The 17,768-nt window shown below is 38.7% G+C and overlaps 1 protein-coding gene across 1 annotated transcript in view; it reads right to left on the bottom strand.

Moving 5' to 3' along the window:
• Nucleotides 1-373: 373 nt before the first annotated feature.
• The window catches only part of Mbtps2 (membrane bound transcription factor peptidase, site 2), a 45,569-nt gene continuing 28,174 nt past the window's right edge, over nt 374-17,768 (bottom strand). The window contains exons 6-11 of the mRNA XM_048440726.3: nt 15,282-15,400; nt 12,156-12,336; nt 9,437-9,531; nt 8,878-9,073; nt 5,518-5,593; nt 374-3,666 (exon numbers count right to left, since the gene is read on the bottom strand). Coding sequence (XP_048296683.1) covers nt 3,444-3,666; nt 5,518-5,593; nt 8,878-9,073; nt 9,437-9,531; nt 12,156-12,336; nt 15,282-15,400 — 890 coding nt within the window. The 3' untranslated portion in view covers nt 374-3,443. The remainder of the gene's footprint in view (nt 3,667-5,517; nt 5,594-8,877; nt 9,074-9,436; nt 9,532-12,155; nt 12,337-15,281; nt 15,401-17,768) is intronic.

The following is a 17,768-nucleotide window of genomic DNA, read 5'->3' as shown; positions in this document are numbered from 1 at the left end:
AATAATATTAGCACATACCAGAGAGAGAGAGGCGTGTGCACGCATGCATGCACACACACATGCACACACACACACACACACACACAGGTAATGAAATGTCACTGTCCTCTTTCCTTAAAGCAAACATTTCCAAACTTATAAACATGGACACCTTACTTAAAAAATTTCTTTCTGAGGCCTGTAGTAACTGCCATATACAAATTATATAAATGGAAATGGAAGGCCACTTTTAGAATCAAGAATTTAATAACAATCAAGATAGTACTTTACATAAGAGGGAACATTTTTATAGAAAAAAGTACACTAAAAAGTGTAAATTGCTTCTTGTCCTTTTGGCTAAGATCAAGTATTAAAAAAATGACAAGACAGATGATAAATGTAAAATGCTGGCTTACATGTGTTATTTTATTGCTAAACATCAAATTCTGACAATTATTATACCATCAAGTTAAAGCCTAAAAATGAATTACAGCTCACTCAAAAGTTATTGAAAAAATATCTGTGTGCCACTAGTATGTGGATGCTCAATAAATACCAAGGACACAATGACGACAGAGAGTCACATCACTATGAAGCATATTTTACAATTTGTTGTTAACACGATGACTAAGAACTGATTATCAAAAAGTCAAGTTTAACTGTATGTTTCTTCAAACTGAGATGCTGAAAATAATATATACAATCTTTATAATTACATCTGATTAAAATAAAAACCTTAAAATGTAAACAATACAGAACAGGAACACTGAGAATAAAATCTTACTGTTGAACAAAGTGATAACACAAAGATACTTCTTCAAAATCACCAACATAAATCATTTTCCAATATAATTCATTTTTCTAATTGCTCTACAGAAACTAAAATGGATTTTTCCGCATAAAAATGATAATACATCAGGGACATAAAGACCTTCAAATTTTTTATGTTAACATATATGTACAGTAAATAGTCAACAATTTTTTTACAGCTTACTTAAATATAAGCATGCTTTTCTATCCATAAATAAACACCAATCACCATCCATTCAAGCAAATTAAGCACTTCTGATATCTCATGCACTGTGCAGGGAGACAAAACTGAGTATGAATGACACATCCTAACAGTAGAAGAGTCCACAGTGAAGCTGAAGAGACAATATGTAACATCTCCTTTCTTAATCAATGAAGCCATTTGTATACAAATCTGCTGGACTTCCAGGAGGAGAGAAGGTCCCATACCCTAATCCTACAGATTAGCTGACAGAGGTGTTCAGCAGCGAATATGAAATGAGGTTTTGTCTTGTTGTTGCTTTCACTTAGAAAATGAAGTTAGTGGATAGAAATTCCTCTTATTAAAATATTTTCATGGCCTATGGGATAATTTAGTGGTAGAATGGTTGCTAGCATGTGTGAGGCTAAGCTGGGTTCTATAAGTACCACAGTAAACAATAATTGTTTTCCTCAGTATTGAAAAAATGATTTAAACACATACATTTTCATTAGTAAACTATCTAATACATGCGATCAAGTTAATTATATGAGTATTTCATGGCATTGTCTGTTTTACCTGAAAAGGTCTGTGCATTTTTAGTATGCAAATATATTTTGGTCCTGAGTGACCTTAGACGACAATAAATACCGTATTTTCAGGGATAAAAACTAAAAATTAGTAAATGTGTATGCCTTTAGTATTGTTAGCAACTAATGGCCTAACATTAATAAAATCTCAAAATGATATTCAGTGTATGATTTCTATTAAATAATGAAGGCAAATTTGTAATAAAATCTAATATGTCTAAAAATTGGTTTAAAAGTTTTAGGCGCTTAAGATAACTAATGTTCTGAAAAAGGTAACCTCATGAAGTACCTTACTTCAGGAAGGAGGTATATATCTGGCTATTAGTGAATGAAGCATTGCCTTTCATTACTTCTAATGTGTGTGTGGTTCATCAAATGTATATTTTTCATGAAAGAAAAATTATGTGCATATATCCCTAAGACTAACAGTTTCACACTGGTCAGCTGACTCTGAATTTCCCAGGGTTCCACTGCTACCTACAAGAGCGACTGAGGTTCTTTAGGGCTCAAGAGTGTGTTACTAGACTCTGAAAAATCCATATTTGTGCAGTCATTCTCACTATCCTACCAAGTCTTTGTGTACTCACAGAGGTAGCTTAGGGGGAGACGGAAAACAAAGATCGGGTGTTTAATCCCCCAACAGAGAGAAACATACTAAATGCTGGTGAGGACAGAGTGTGGCTCAGGGGTGAATGCTGTTGCAGCATAAAGCAAAAGGCCTAGCCCAGAAGAGTTCCAGGCTGCAAAACTCTACAAAGTGGATAGTAGACTTGCTGCAATGTCTGTTCTGTTGTGATCTGTTAGAGGACTCAGCTTAGATCTCAAATTCATGTCTAACTGCCTGAGCTCAAATGCCACTGTGGGAGATCCTTCCTGCAGCATACTCTATAGAACAAACGTGGAGATACGAAAAAGGCAATACTTGTGCAACAAAACTATCTTATCTCATCACAGGCCTTGGCTATGTTCAACTTTGTCCATTTACTTGGTATTACTTGCACAGAGTTTTTGCTCCCATGTTAGCAGATACTTTCATAGAATTTTACTGGTTTAATTGTAACCAGACCTTGGTATTCGGAATATAGAATAACACACCATTAAACTTTAAAATACTTTACAAACAAGATAAAGATAAGTACTATAACCAAGAACACTTGCTCAGTCTTCCATTTAACCAAAATCTAGTGTTCCTAAATCTTTAATGATGCATGTGTGTGCCTGTGAGTGTGCCTGCGTGTGTGTTTGAGACGGGGTCTTGCTATATTGCCAATGCTGGCCTGGAACCCACTATGTAGCTAAAGATGGATGACCCTGGATTCATGATTCTTTTGCCTAGCCTCCCAAACACATAAAGACAAGTGCTGGGATTATAGGAGTGCACCCCCACATCATTTTAATGGCACTTTTTAAATTTTTCCTGGGGCAGGAAATATAGCTTAGTGGTAGAATGCTTGCTTAGCATAAGTAGTATAAGTGAGGCCCTATTTCAAACTCTAGTACCACACATACACACACACATACACACACACATACACACAATTTTACCACCAGATTTTGCTTTCCCTTTTACTATTACAAAATGCTATATAGTCACACAAAATGGCATTACATGAATAAATTTTCACTTGTTTACAAATTGTTCCACAAACATTCAAAATTTGCACATTCAATCTTTAAAACTAGAATGTAGCCAGGAATTACGCTTTTTCATTTCTTCCACTCCTTTTCTACTACAGAGTTTGGATTCTCTAGATATAGGAGCTCAAAGATGTTGGTCAAGATGCTTGAAGGAAACACTTTACATTTCATACCTAGTAAGAATTTCAACGGCAACAGATATTCCCACTTAGCTGTACTTCATACATTCTGTTGGACGAGAGCAAATATTACCGTGCTGTAACCATCCAGAGTCCCAGTGTCACATTGGCAGCTAAAAGTACACTGCCACCAAGCAAGATGAAAAATCCTATGAGATCTTTAACGTCATTGTCTCCAATCACTGAGGTAAGGGTAGCATCCAGGAAAGAGTTTAAAATCCATTGACCATCTAAAGCAAAGCAGGGCACTGCATTAACAATAGCCAGAGCTCCAGAAAGAGAAATCAGATACCTGGGTAAAGGTGAGTTAAGGAGCTAGCTGCGAAGTCCAAATGGAAACCATCTTTTGAGAAGTCAGAAGACACTGGACAGGGAGATGAGATTACAGTAGGCTTCTCTACTGTAAGTGTAACACTCTTTTCTATAGCTCTAGTCTTTAAGACAAATAAGTTAAAAGTACTTTGAAGTTCAAAAACTTTGAATAGAAAAATAAAGGCAAACTAACAAATCTAAAATGGATTCCTAAGAAGATTAAACTTTTATAATCCTTTAATGATACAACAAAGGGAAGGAAATGTAGCACTAAGGAATAAAGGGAAAACTTGCCAGCAATCTTAGGGCTTTGTGCACACTAGGCGATGTTCTACTACTGAACTATATGCCAGACCCCACATTCCTATTTTTTTAAATCTTGAGACTGGGTCTTGCTGCACAGACTGGTGATGTTCTTGTCTCAGCCTCCTAAGTGTTAGGATTACAAGTATGCACCAACACACCAGTCCCCAAATTACTTAAAAAATTATGTGTATATATGTGTATATGTGTAAATGTATGTGTGCACATGCATACTGAAGGCCATGGGGTCAGAACACATGTGTGGATCCCCTGGAATTGGAGTTATCATTGTAAACTACTATGTGGGTGCTCGAAATAGAACCTGAGTTCTATTTCAGTTAAGAGCAATCAGTACTCTTAACTGCTGAGCTCTCTCCAGCCCTCAAAATTACTTTTTTTTTTCCTAGACAGGGTTTCCTATGTAGCAGCTCTGGCTGTCCCGGAACTCACTCTGTAGACAGGCTGGCCCCGAATTCACAGAGATCCACTTGCCTCTGCCTCCCGAGTGCTGATGGATTACAGGTGTATGCTACCACTATCTGGAATTTATTAATAAACTCAAGTCTGGCACGATGGTGTTGCTATATGCCTTTAATCCCAGTACTCAGGAGATAGAGGCTGAGGCAGGTAGATCTTTGTGAGGTAGAGGCCAGCCTGATCTACTGATCTAAAGAGAAAGTCAGGACAGTCAGGGCTACACTGTAAAACCATGTCTCAAAAAAAAAAAAAGTTCAAGTTGGGGAGAATTCATCACCACATCTCATTATGTTTTCTGTAAAAATATATGCTTTTGTGGGGCTAGAGACATGGCTCAGCAGCACAGTAGTTGCTATTGCACAGGACATGGGTTCGATTCTCATTACCCACAAGGCAGTTTACAACCACATTCAACTCCTTTCTTACGCCCTCCTTTGGCCTCCGTGGACACTGCATGAACATGGTGCACAGACATACCAGAGATGTCTTGGTGGAAGAGTGCTCTTTGGAACTCTGAGGAAAACAGAAGTGGCAACAAAAAACTCCTTTGAGGAGAATCTGCACTCTGCATGCTTCAGGCACTGCCTTTCTGGGATCCAAGTTGTTGGAATGCCTGCCTGCTATTCTTCCCACAATCCTCCTCTCCGTATATTAACTTTTCTCCATACCCTATGAGTTTTCTCCACTGACTTTCCCCTCATATGCTAAACTGTAAAACCTAATCTCTTTCAGGTTTTTTGTTGCTTGTCTGTTTTTCGAGACAGGGTTTCTCTATGTAGCTTTGGTGCCTATCCTGGAACTAGCTCTTGTAGACCAGACTGGCCTCAAACTCACAGAGCTCCTCCTGCCTCTGCCTCTGCCTCCTGAGTGCTGAGATTAAAGGCGTGCACCACCACTGCCTGGCTAATCTCTTTCATCTTTAAAGTCTCTTTTTTTTTGGCTGTAAGCAATTAAATAATAAGGCCTATATTTGTAATGCTTTATTTAAGGTAAAAATGATAAAGTTACAAATAACACACTTTTAATGTACTTTTCAAACCTGAAAGGATACTTGACAAATGTCTCCACAATCACGGGCAGATCTATGCTTAGAAAGTTGAAACGTGGGATAAAACTTGTGATGCTCACTAAAAATGAAAAAAGGAATAATAAATATTATCCATATCAGATAAGCAACAACACTATAAATTTACCCTATGGTCAATACTTGCACTAGTCGATTAACATGGATGAGCAAAACTTTCCCACACATGTACAAGCAAGCTATATACCTCATATATAAGAAATCAGGGCCAGGCCTTCAATTCCATTACTTGGGAAGTAGAGGCAGGAGGATCTTTGTGAGTCCAGCCTGGTCTATAAAGCAAGTTCTAGGCCAGCCAGGGCTATACAGTAAGACCCTGTCTCAGAACAAAACACACAAATTAAAAAAAAAAGAAAAAAAGAGGGAGGGAAGGAGAAAGAGAAATCAGTTAATAAACATATACTAAATATAGTAGAATTAAAAAACTCACATCCCAATGTATACTTATGTTTTGAGGTTACAGCTAAGATAAAGCAGACTACATACCAATTATGACTACCAAATATAGACTGTGACTTGAAAATGTAAGTTATATCAAAAGCATTCTTATCCTTTCAAAGAGGAATATTCTAAAAATTACATTTGTTCCAACTATTATGTTATTTAAAATGATTGCTTTTTTATAAACATAAAGATTAACACGAGGGGATCTTTAAAGTTCCTGTATGTTGTGGATTCCATAACCCTGTTTTGTTCTAAAATGTATCCAGTCATTAGGCAAAACTCACAGTTCACATTTCTAAATTAACCCCAACTAGAACCATTTCTTCATTTACTGAGAATAGCTGCCTGGAGTCACTTAACATCAAACCAGTAAACAAGAAAACCAATACAGGTTGTCTCCTACTACAGAACTCTAAGGCAAGCTGCATGGGGTAGCGCACACCTTCAGTCCTAACACTTAAGAGGCAGAGGCAGGTAGATCTCTGAGTCTGAGGTCAGACTGGTCTACAAAGTGAGTTCCAGGATACCTAAGGCTACAGAGAGAAAACCTCTCTTGAAAAACAAAAAGAGGAAAACTATGAAGCAGTATTGTGTGTAATGGTGCCTGCCTTTATTTCCAGCATTTAGGAGGCAGTGGCAGGCATATCTCTAGAGTTTAAAGTGTGCCTGGTATATGTAGCAAGTTCCAGGCCAGCCAAGGCTACATAGTAAGTCTCTGACTAAAAGTAAAAACAATAAACACAAAAAAGTCTTTTAAAGAATAGCATAAAATGCAAATACTCATCTACTGATAAATGGATAAAGGAAATATGGTCAGTCAAGGATGAACCTTGAAAACACTACGCTACATGAAATAAACCAGCTGTAAAATATTCAATTTCTATGAAATGTATAGAACAGGCACATTTATAGAAACAAAGTATATTAGTGCTTGCCAAGGACAAAGGATGTTCATGTTGGGCAGGGGATAAAGCTTAGGAGGTAGAGTGCTTGCCTAGAATGTATGAAGTCCTGAGTTTTATGCCCAGGGCCACATAAAACAGGGTGTGGTGGTATACCCACTATAACACCAGCACTCAGGAAGCAAAAAACACGAAGATTAGGAGGTCAACTTTGTCCTCAGTTATATAGGGAGTTTCAGGCCAGTCTTAGCTACATGAGACCTTGTCTCAAAAGACAAAAGCATTTATGTGTCATGCACTTTTATGTATTTTGGTAATCTCAAGAGCATGCAGCTCTGTAACATGAGGGGGGCCGGCTTGTTGGGGTTTTTGTCCTGCCCAGTGCTGGGATTAACATATTCCTTAGCAAATTAAAGACCCATGTGGTCAGAAAAAGAGAGATATACAGTAAAGAGAAATTCAAAGAGTAAGAAAACCTCTAAATGGTTTACATTGTGTTAAAAATATATACAGGCTAAAGGTTAAAGTTCTCAGAGTTAAAAAAAGAAAGAAAGAAAGAAAGAAAGAACGAGTAGCCTGGGAGGCAGAGACAGACGGATCTCTGGGAGTTCAAAGATAGCCTGGTCTACAGAGGGAATTCCAGGACAAAGAGATGCAGAGAACCTGTCTCAAAAACCTGAAAGTTACAAGTAAAAATAAAAGAAATGAGATTAAAATAAAGCCACATGAAGATGGAAAATACACAGAGAATCTTGATACTGTATGCTATTATGCTCTCTTTAAATTGTTTAAATGCTCAGGAAGGAGCAACAGCTGCTAAAAGATATTTGCTTATAAATGCTGCAGAATTAATCCAAGATAGGTATTTTGAAAATACGTCGGCTTCAAAATTGAAGTCGAAAGGTATGTTACTTTGGAGAAGAGATTTTGCTTTTGTTTCCACAGAAAATGAGAGGCTCTGGATTTATTCAGAGTTAAGAAAAATCATCTTTGACCAAGGGAGACCACCTGAGCAATCTCCAGTAGGAACAGATGGCCCAGATGTCTGAGTTCTTTATCCAGAACAGGTTCAAGACTGTTGCCTGACATAACCAAGACTCACAGGATACTTCAGTCAGGACTTGATCATAACTCTAAACTTCCTTTAGGTCCCCATAAGATTATCAGCGCCCCCAACCAGCTGGAAGTAGCCTGGAATACTACGCCCATATTCCCATAAAATGGACTATGGATATTTTCCTTTTTTTAAAAAAAAAAAAGAGGGGGAAGTGGTATAGGAGAATTGTCTGTATTCTGTCAATCATGTTTTAAATAAACGCTGATTGGCCAGGCAGGAGGTGTAGGTGGGAAAACCAGACAGGAAGTGGAAATGATGCAAGGAGAGCAGGAGAATTCTGGGAAGGAGGAAGCTGATTCCACCTACTCCTGCCTAGACCATGAAAGCAGCAGGATGTGAGCTGCCCCACTGAAAAAGGTATTGAGCCAAATGGCTAAAATAGATCAGAAAAATGGTTAATCAAGATGTGAGAGTTAGCCAGTAAGAAGCCTGACCTAATGGGCCAATCAGCTTTATAACTTACTGAGTCCTCTGTGGTTGATTTTCTCTGGGACTAAACAGCTGTGGGGTACTGGGAGGTACAGAAAACACAAACAAGCCGGCCCTACATGTTACACAGCTCTGCCACCATTTTGGAGAAATTGGATACATTTTATGAACTCAGAAAACATCAGAGATTATCTATCTGACTTGGGCAAAAATCATCAGGAAGCAAAGAGTGTCATTCTCTATAGGTTAGGTTAATTCTTTTTTCTTCTAATTTAACACCACTTAATGCTTAAGAACAAGTTAATAAAATTTTGATAGATAAGTGATCAAATTTATAATAAATGGAATCAACACAAGGATTTGTATCGAGTTTTTTCAACTGAGAATATATATGATCTTATGGATTTTTTAAGAATCTATTCCAATGATACCCACCTGTGTAGTGAAGATGCAGTGGGTGTCCTACATACAGCATATCAATTTGAGGTGGATGCTTCACCTTTATTAATCGAGTGTGAGTTTCCAAAGATGGTACTATACAGAAACTTGAACTTGAGCTGGTTTTGCAATCTTTATTGCTTCTACAAACTTGGGTAGCTTCAACTGCTTTCCGGGCAGGTAGACATGTATGCTAAAAATACAATATTAATCAATATTAGAAATTATTTATTAACAAGAAAAATCTAGGTTGCATTTCTTCATGTTTTTCTTGTTACCCAGAAGATTAGAAATTGCCTTCATATAAAAGGAATGCTATTATTATACAACTACTAGAAATTAAATTTCAATATTCCATTTTTGCTATATGGATATCATACTAATATAGATTTTTAGATTCTCAGATAAAATGTGATATCTGAAACACGGAGGTCTTAATTAAATGACACAAAGTAAATAGAATAAAAAGAGAAAGCTTTATAACTTTTGCTTTAGCTTTATCTATTTATTTTAGTAATTATATCAGACAAGTAGAACTGCCTTGGGGACAACTTACCAAGCGCTTATTAAAGTTATTTCTGTAGGAAAAACACACATCTGTGAGGCTGTGATTGTTACAGCATTCAGTAGAACCATCTAGTCGTTTGTATGCTAAAAAGAAACACAGTCCTTATTATAATCTATTTACATAGAAGTATATTTGTTTAAAAGTCTGCTTTTTAAAGACATAATACTCAGGAGCCAGAGACAGGTGGATCTCTGTTGAGTTCAAGGCCAGCCTGGTCTGCAAGAGCCTAGTTCCAGGACAGACATCAAAGCTACAGAGAAACTCAGTCTTGAAAAAGACCGACAAAAAAGACAAAAACAGTTAGTAGAATGGTATATAAATCTGGAAGCAACTGATAATGCAGTATCTAGCTTGAGAACTACTGGCTATAGTTTGATTTTTTAATATTAAAAATGTTCAATTTGAAATGAGAAGCTACACTGTGGGCCTTGGCATTAGTATAGGTTAGTTGCTATAGTGTTTGTCTAGCACACGTAGAACCCTGGGTTGGATCCCTGGAATCCTGCAAACCAGGCAAGGTGGCACACACATATAATCCCAGCACATAGGAGGTAAAGGTAGAAGGACCAGAAGAAGGTCAAGCTCATCTTCAACTAAGGATTGAGTACAAGACCAACTTGGATTACATGAGACCCTGTCTAAAAAATAAGCAAACAAAGCAGCTGCACTTACCCCAGGTTAGTTGTCCTTATAGGCTGACTCACCCATAAAGGTAAAGCTAAAGCTAGAGTGAATTCTAGAGCCTCTTTCTGAAATATATAGTGCAGAAGAACCTATCTACTTACTTCGAAAAAGGGACTGTGGGGAGTAAGGGACTGTGTCAAATGTTTCAACCTTAAAGAATCAGATTGGTCACTAAAAATATTCTTAATATTAGTGAACAAGAGAATACCAGACATCTGGACATCTACCAATATCAAGTAAAAGTATCAAGCATTACCTATGAAATACTTTAAAGGGAGGGAAGGAAGGAGAGCTAGATGCAGAGACACAGGCAGACAGGGAAAAGGGAGGAGAGGGAGAGGAAAGAATCCTGAATCAAGCCTCTAAATTTGAAAAAGACAAGACTGTAAAATTTGAGAAAACAAGTGACTCAGTTTCAATAAACACATGACCTTTCAAAAACAAGGGGTTTTGTGATAAACTGAAGAGACTTACAAGGCATAATACACTACAACGTTAAAAAAAAACCCAAGTATTAAAAAATAGGGAAGGGGCTGATAAAATAGCTCAGTGAGAAAAAGCATTTGTTACTCAACTATGTAAGCCTGATGACCCGAGTTCCATCTCTTGAACCCACAGAAAGGTGGAAGGGGAGAAACAATTTTACAAAGTTGTTCTCTGACTTCCATACAATTGTAACCACCACCCCCCACATGAACACATGAACACATGAACACAATAAATAAATCTAGAAATAAAGAAAATGTTTCATACTAAAAGGCTCATGAATATATGGAAAATTAAATCTGGAAAGAATTTGGGAGGTGACCTTTTCGGAGTTAACTAAGTTTAGCAGGTTCCTGGAAGAAACTTGCTTCAGCCTTCCCACCTGCTGCACAGGCCAACAAAACCTACTTCTCAGGTCTTTTTGGAAGTCAAGACAACTTCCCTGGACTTCTGCTATACAAAACACACTAAAAAAACACTACCCCAAAGCCGGGCGGTGGCGCACGCCTTTCATCCCAGCACTCGGGAGGCAGAGGCAGGCGAATCTCTGTGAGTTCGATGCCAGCCTGGTCTACAAGAGCTAGTTCCAGGACAGGCACCAAAAACTACAGAGAAACCCTGTCTCATAAACAAAAACAAAAAAAAAACAAAAAACAAACAAACAAAAAAACCAAAAAAAAAAAAACCCCACCACAGATAGGTTTGGACATGTTAGTACCCACACATGACTTCTATAACTGCTTTTGTTTAGTTATATTTTAGTGAGAAAAAGAAAGGGATTCTTTTCTTTTGAGATCCACCTGCCTCTGCCTCCTGAGTGCTGGCACTCACCACCACATCCAGCTGATTTTACACATGTTTACAATTACTTTTTTCCTATGGTACTAGAGATAGAACTCAGGTCACTGCACACGTTATACAAATCTTCTATTGGGGCTGGAGAGATGGCACAGAGGTTAAGAGCACTTCCAGAGGTCCTGAGTTCAATTCCCACCAACCACATGGTGGCTCACAACCATCTGTAATGAGATCTGGTGCCCTCTTCAGGCCTGCAGTCATACATGCAGGCAGTATACTGTATACATATAATAAATAAATAGCTACCTTTAATCCCAGCACTCGGGAGGCAGATGCAGGTGGATCTCTGTGAGTTCGAGGCCAGCCTGAACTACAAGAGTGAGTTCCAGGACAGGCTCCAAAGCTACAGAGAAACCCTGTCTCAAAAAACAAAACAAAACAAAACAAAAAAAACCAAATCTTCTATCACTTGAGTTATACACTCAACCCAAACAATAGTGTTTTGAGTTCTAAAAGTCAAATATAATATTATCAAAGAAATTATGGGTTCAACAGTATATAATACAGGAAACAAATACCCAATATACCAAGAAGAATATCTATTAGCTTGAGCCTATTTATTTTAATAACTTGCTTTAAAACAATTGGAACAAAATAAATCAATAGATATGGTCTCAGGGTTAGTAATGGAAGGGACTGGTATTTGAACCATTATGTTATATTGAGAGAATGCACACACCTCTAACTGGGAAGCTTAATTGTTGTAACGTTGATGCACTTATACAGTAACCAATTTGGGGCTCATATGCAATAGTATCTAAACATTCATTCCAATCTTGCACGTTAGTAACAGGGCAATCCTGAAGATGAGTGACAAGGTCTCCCACAAAAAGGCCTCTGGGTCCAATGGCAGGTGAGTCCTTGGAAATAAAGAAAATCAAATCAGACAATGTATAATAGCAAGCTATAATGAATCAAAACTAACCATGGTAATAGACACTGCACTGATTAAAAATAGAATATTTTTTAACATTTTTATTAGTTCTTTGAGAATTTCACACAATGTATTTTGAGCCTATTCACTGCTCCCCCAACTCCCTCTAACAACCCTCTCCACTCTCCCATTCCTTTCCATTCAACTCAGAGCTTTCCTCAAATTAGAATCATTTGGAATAATGGCATAAAACAATTTATCTCTAAATCCAAAATTTATAGTCAAACAATTTTAATTGCATTTACCAGTTCACCAATATTATGAAGTCTTCACAACTTAAAAACCCTAGTTATTGATTATTAAGATTAAAATACTTTAATCCCAGCACTCAGGGAGGCAGAGGAAAGTGGATCTTTGTGAGTTCGAGGCCAGCCTGGCGGTCTACAGAGTGAGTTTCAGGACAGCCAGAGATACACAGAGAAACTGTGTCTTGAAAAATTAAAAAAAAATAACAAAGAAGTAAGGTACACAATATAGGCTTAGTGTAAACCAGGTCCTAAGTTTGATTACCAGCAACACAAAAAAGTGAAAATCAAAAACAGTGAGAAGCTGGAGAGATGTCTCAGTGGTTAAGAGTACTGGCTGCTCTTTCAGAGGATCCAGTTTCCATTGCCAGCACCCACAGAGTGGCTCATGACAGTCATTAAACCAAAGTTCCAGGAGAGCCAATGCACTCTTCTGGCCTCCATGGGTAGTAGGTATCCAAGCAGTACACAGTCACACTGGCAAAGCACCTACCCATGCACATAAAATGAAATTTAAAAGTTAAAAAAACCCAAACTTTTTAATGTAAAAAAAATAAAAAAACCAAGACACGATAAACCACTCTCTAATGGATGGCCCCACATCCAGAAGGATAGAGAAGGACAGTACAAACTGAAGCCCATGGGTTAGCAAATTAAAGTGGGGGGAAGTAGACATGATGTTGTGGGGGATGACAGAGAGGTGGGGGTAGATTTGAGAAGAGGGAAGGGGAGGAGTGAATATGACCCAAATATATTATATGAACTTGTCAGAGAATACTATTTTTAAATTAAAAAGAGCCAAAGCAGAATAAATGTGTACTTAATAAGCAAATTATGTAATTCTAAAAACAAATAAATAAGCTGGGTGTGGCAGTACACTGGGGAAACAGTTTGAGGTTGCCAGGGCTACACAGTCAGACTCTGTCTCAAAATAAAGAAATTTTTAAAAAGAAAAATAAATCTGTGCACACCTTCTCGGGATAAACAACAACAAAACCCATAATGAACAGAACAGAGGCTGGGAGGCTGCTGTTGGTAAGAGCTTGCTGTGCAAACTTGAGGGCCTAAGTCTGGAGCCCCAGCACCCCCTCCCCCAAAAGATATAGTGGCTTAAGTCTGAGGAAGCAGAGACAATAAGTTCCCTCTGGCTTGCTGGCCAGCTAGCATAGTTAAATGGGCAAGCTCCAGGCTCAGTGAGAGACTCTATCTTGAAAATTAAGGAGAGCTAGAGAAATGGCTTAGTGGTTGAAGCGCTGGCTATTCTTCCAGGAAACCCAGGGTTTGACTCCCAGCACCCACACAGTGGCTCACAATTACTTGTAACTCTAGTTCTAGGGGACCCAAAACTCTTTTCTGCCTTTCATGGGACCTAGGCAGGCACTTGGTGTGTGTGTGTGTGTGTGTGTGTGTGTGTGTGTGTATGTGTGTGTGTATACATATACACAATCATGTGTGTGTGTGTTGTGTAGGCAAAACTTCCATACATATAAAATAATAAAATTTAAAAGATAAGTGTAGGGGGTAACGGTGTGGTGGTGTATAGCCTTAATCCCAACACTGAGGAGGCAGAGGCAGGAGGATCTCTATGAATTCAAGGCCAGCCCACTCTATATAGTGAGTTTTAGGACATCGAGGGCTATATTCTCGATAAATAAATACATATTAGGGGGAGAGCATTAAAAAAAACACCTGATGTCAACCTTTGGCCTCCATATGCATCAACACACACCCACATGCGCACACTCACTTGAACACAGATTATAAACATAGACAAAATACCAGCAATTAAAATTCAAGAGAGATGGCTCAGCCGTTAAGCTAGCTGTTCTTCCAATGGACCCGAGTTCAGTTCCCAGTAGCCATGTAAGGTAGTTCTCAAGAAGCTCTAACTCCAGCTCCAGGGGATCCAAGACACTCTTTTAGACTTTGTGGGTACTGCTGCTCTTTCAGAGGACCTGAGTTCAGTCCCCAGCATCTACATCAGGTAGCTTACAACCACCTCTAACTCCAGAAGCAGGGGATCAAACACTGTCTTCTAAAAGGCCTTTACCGGCACTCACATATGTGTAGCATATATAAACATCAATAAATTTTTTATAAATTCAAGAGAAACTCTTATATCCTTAGTGAACAAAACCACAGGATAAGTCTCTATATAATCACACCCCCAAATATACAGACAAAGGCAATTTTCCTCTTGAAAAGATAAGAGTATTGACAGTACCATAGTAGCTACTAAAACACAGAATCAGCAGTTAACTTAAAACTCCAACACAGTGAGAGGGGAGGGGAGGAAAGGAGGGGAGAGGAGCAAAATATATAGCTCAATAAAAACAATTTTAAAAACTCCTACAAAATGTTTTGGCTGGGTAACTTAGGTTTAACTATTCTTCTAAGTAGTATTGAAAAGCAGAAATATAAAAATAATAAAGATAAACAAAGCATTTTTATCAATAAACCACATACAAAATCTTGATATTACCTTTTTAGATCAGAACGAAAAACAATTTTCATGACATTAAAAACATCCAATTTATGTCCCAACACTATGTTTGCATTTGAAGAGATTTTAAGAATTACAACAGAGCATCTGGTGAGAGGACACCCTAGGCGATCCATTATTTACCTCTGCAACTTCAGTGATAAGTACCCCAACTCCAGTGTAGTAAAATGGTAAGAGAATTACTGGGAGTAGAAGAAGAGCTAAAATACCAAGGAGAGCAAGGACAAAATTATGCCATATACCTGAAAAGAGAGAGAATAAAAGTAGTAAGTTCAACAGTAGCAAGAATAACAGTTTGCTGGACTTTGTAACACATGGCATTCTAATAAGATTATAAATAGAACAGGGTTGCGAGGCAGAGGGTTCAATTAACTGTTAAGCAGATAGATGCTCACTAAGTCTGCCTTCATTTCAGATATTAAAATCTGAAGTGTACATACTATAATTCTGAAGGCCATATGAGATTATGGTTGAATATAAATACAACAAGCACCTTCTAACTATGCCATCTTTATAGAATCAATATACACACCCTTAATTTAAACATGTTCATGTTCTTTGATAGAAACCTCAAGCATATACAAATGAAAGTCAGGGTGAAATTAGAAAGCAAAATTCTTAGGACTTGGGAAATGGTTTCAGTAGGTAAAACACATGCTGTGCAAGCATAAGAATCTGAACTGAGATCCCTAGAATCAGCATAAGGGCTGAGCACAGAGGTGCCTGTCTGTAATTTCAGCAGCTGGAGTGAAGACAGCAGATCCTGGGGGCTCACTGGCCATGAGCTCTAGGTTCTGTGAGAAATACTGTCTCCCCAAATTTTGGGGGATGGGGGAAGGTGTGGACATCAATCTTGGCCTCCACAAGTGCATGCTTGGGTCAGTGCAACTGTATATACATTGCATATACCACACACACACACACATATGCACGTGCACGTGTGCACACAAACACACACATACACACACAAAGTTTAAAGATTTTTGAAAATGTATCAACTTAAAAATTTTAAATTATATTATTTTAATGCATGTGCTTGCTCATATGTGCTACACTATACCTTCACATGGGAGTCAAGGTACAATTTGTTGACGGTTTTGCCTTCTCCCATGTGAGGCCTGGTGATTGAACTCAGGTCATGAGATTTGGCAGCAAATGCCTTTATCCCCCAAGTTGTCTCAACACCTCAGTTTAAAATTATTTATTAAATATAGTTAGCAAATATGGAAAAATACCAAATTATAGCAGTATCACCGATTTTATGTCTTAGATTTGGTACAAATGAAAATATTATAAACACATAATTGAAAATATTTTAATTAGTGGGGCAGTGGTGGCACATGCCTTTAATCCCAGCACTTGGGAGGCAAAGGCAGGTAGATCTCTGTGAGTTTAAGGCCAGCCTGGTCTACAGAGAATTCCGAACAGCCAGGACTGTTACACTGAGAATCCCTGTCTCAACCCCCCAAGTCTTTAAATTATTGTGTGTATGTGTGTGTGAACTTGTGGAAGCCAGATATATAGGATACCCTGAAGCTGGAGCTACAAGCGGTTGCAAGCTGCACTATGTGGGTGCTGGGAACTGAACTCAGGTTATCTAGAAGAGAATGTGATTTTAAGGCCATTTCACCAGCCTGTAAACCTACCTATTAACGACCACGATGTTTTAACAGCATCATGATAAACAGCATGCTTTTTTACTGTTTGTATATCCAAGGATGCATGTGCAAGAGCTGTGACGAGCTGGCCCTAGGAAGGGGGGCTCTAAGAGGGCGGGGCCCTAGGAAGGCGGGCTCTAGGAGGGCGGGCCCTAGGAAGTCGGGCCCTAGGAAGGCGGGGCCTAGAAAGGCGGGCTCTAGGAGGGCGGGCCCTAGGAAGGCGGGGCCTAGAAAGGCGGGCTCTACGAAGGCGGGCTCTAGGAAGGCGGGCCCTAGGAAGGCGGGCCCTAGGAAGGCGGGCTCTAGAAAGGCGGGCCCGCAGCTGAGACAAAGTGCCCAAGCTTTGCTCCACAGGGCTTCACTTAAGGGCCGCCTAAATAGGCCTCAAAGGATAGGGGTTGGGGAGGGGGACGGTAATGGTTTATTAGACAAAAAAAAAGAAATGCAAACAAAAGGGAAGAGGAGAGAAAAGGACAAACTGACTAAAGTGGTAGACCATGAAACTAAAGATCTCCCTGCAGGAAAACAACCAAGAGACCAAAACAAGAGTCCAGACTTTGAAGTAAGAAAGTCCTACGAACCAAGCATGCTTCATGGCTATCTCCCTCATACAATCCAGAATAATTTTTTTTCCCGAGACAGGGTTTCTCTGTGTAACAACCCTGGCTGTCCTAGAACTCACTGTGTAGACCAGGCTGGCCTCGAACTCAAGAGATTTGACTGTCTGTGCCTCCATAGTGCTGGGATTAACAGGTGTGTCCCACCACCACACAGTATGGCTTTCCTGAGGAATATTTTTTATCAACTATTTTGTAAATACAGTTTTTTAGTAGCTCTAGAAACATATAAAAAGGCGGGAATCCCACCTCATCCTATTTTAAGTGTAAATCACTTTTTAATGTGATGAATTTATATTTTTTGTACAAACAGAATAATATATAATAGTCCACGG

This window comes from Myodes glareolus, chromosome X (genome assembly GCF_982192425.1).
Source record: "Myodes glareolus chromosome X, mMyoGla1.1, whole genome shotgun sequence".
Lineage (NCBI taxonomy): Eukaryota > Metazoa > Chordata > Mammalia > Rodentia > Cricetidae > Myodes > Myodes glareolus.
Note: the sequence above shows the minus strand (reverse complement) of the source record. Positions and strands in the feature narration are given on the sequence as shown.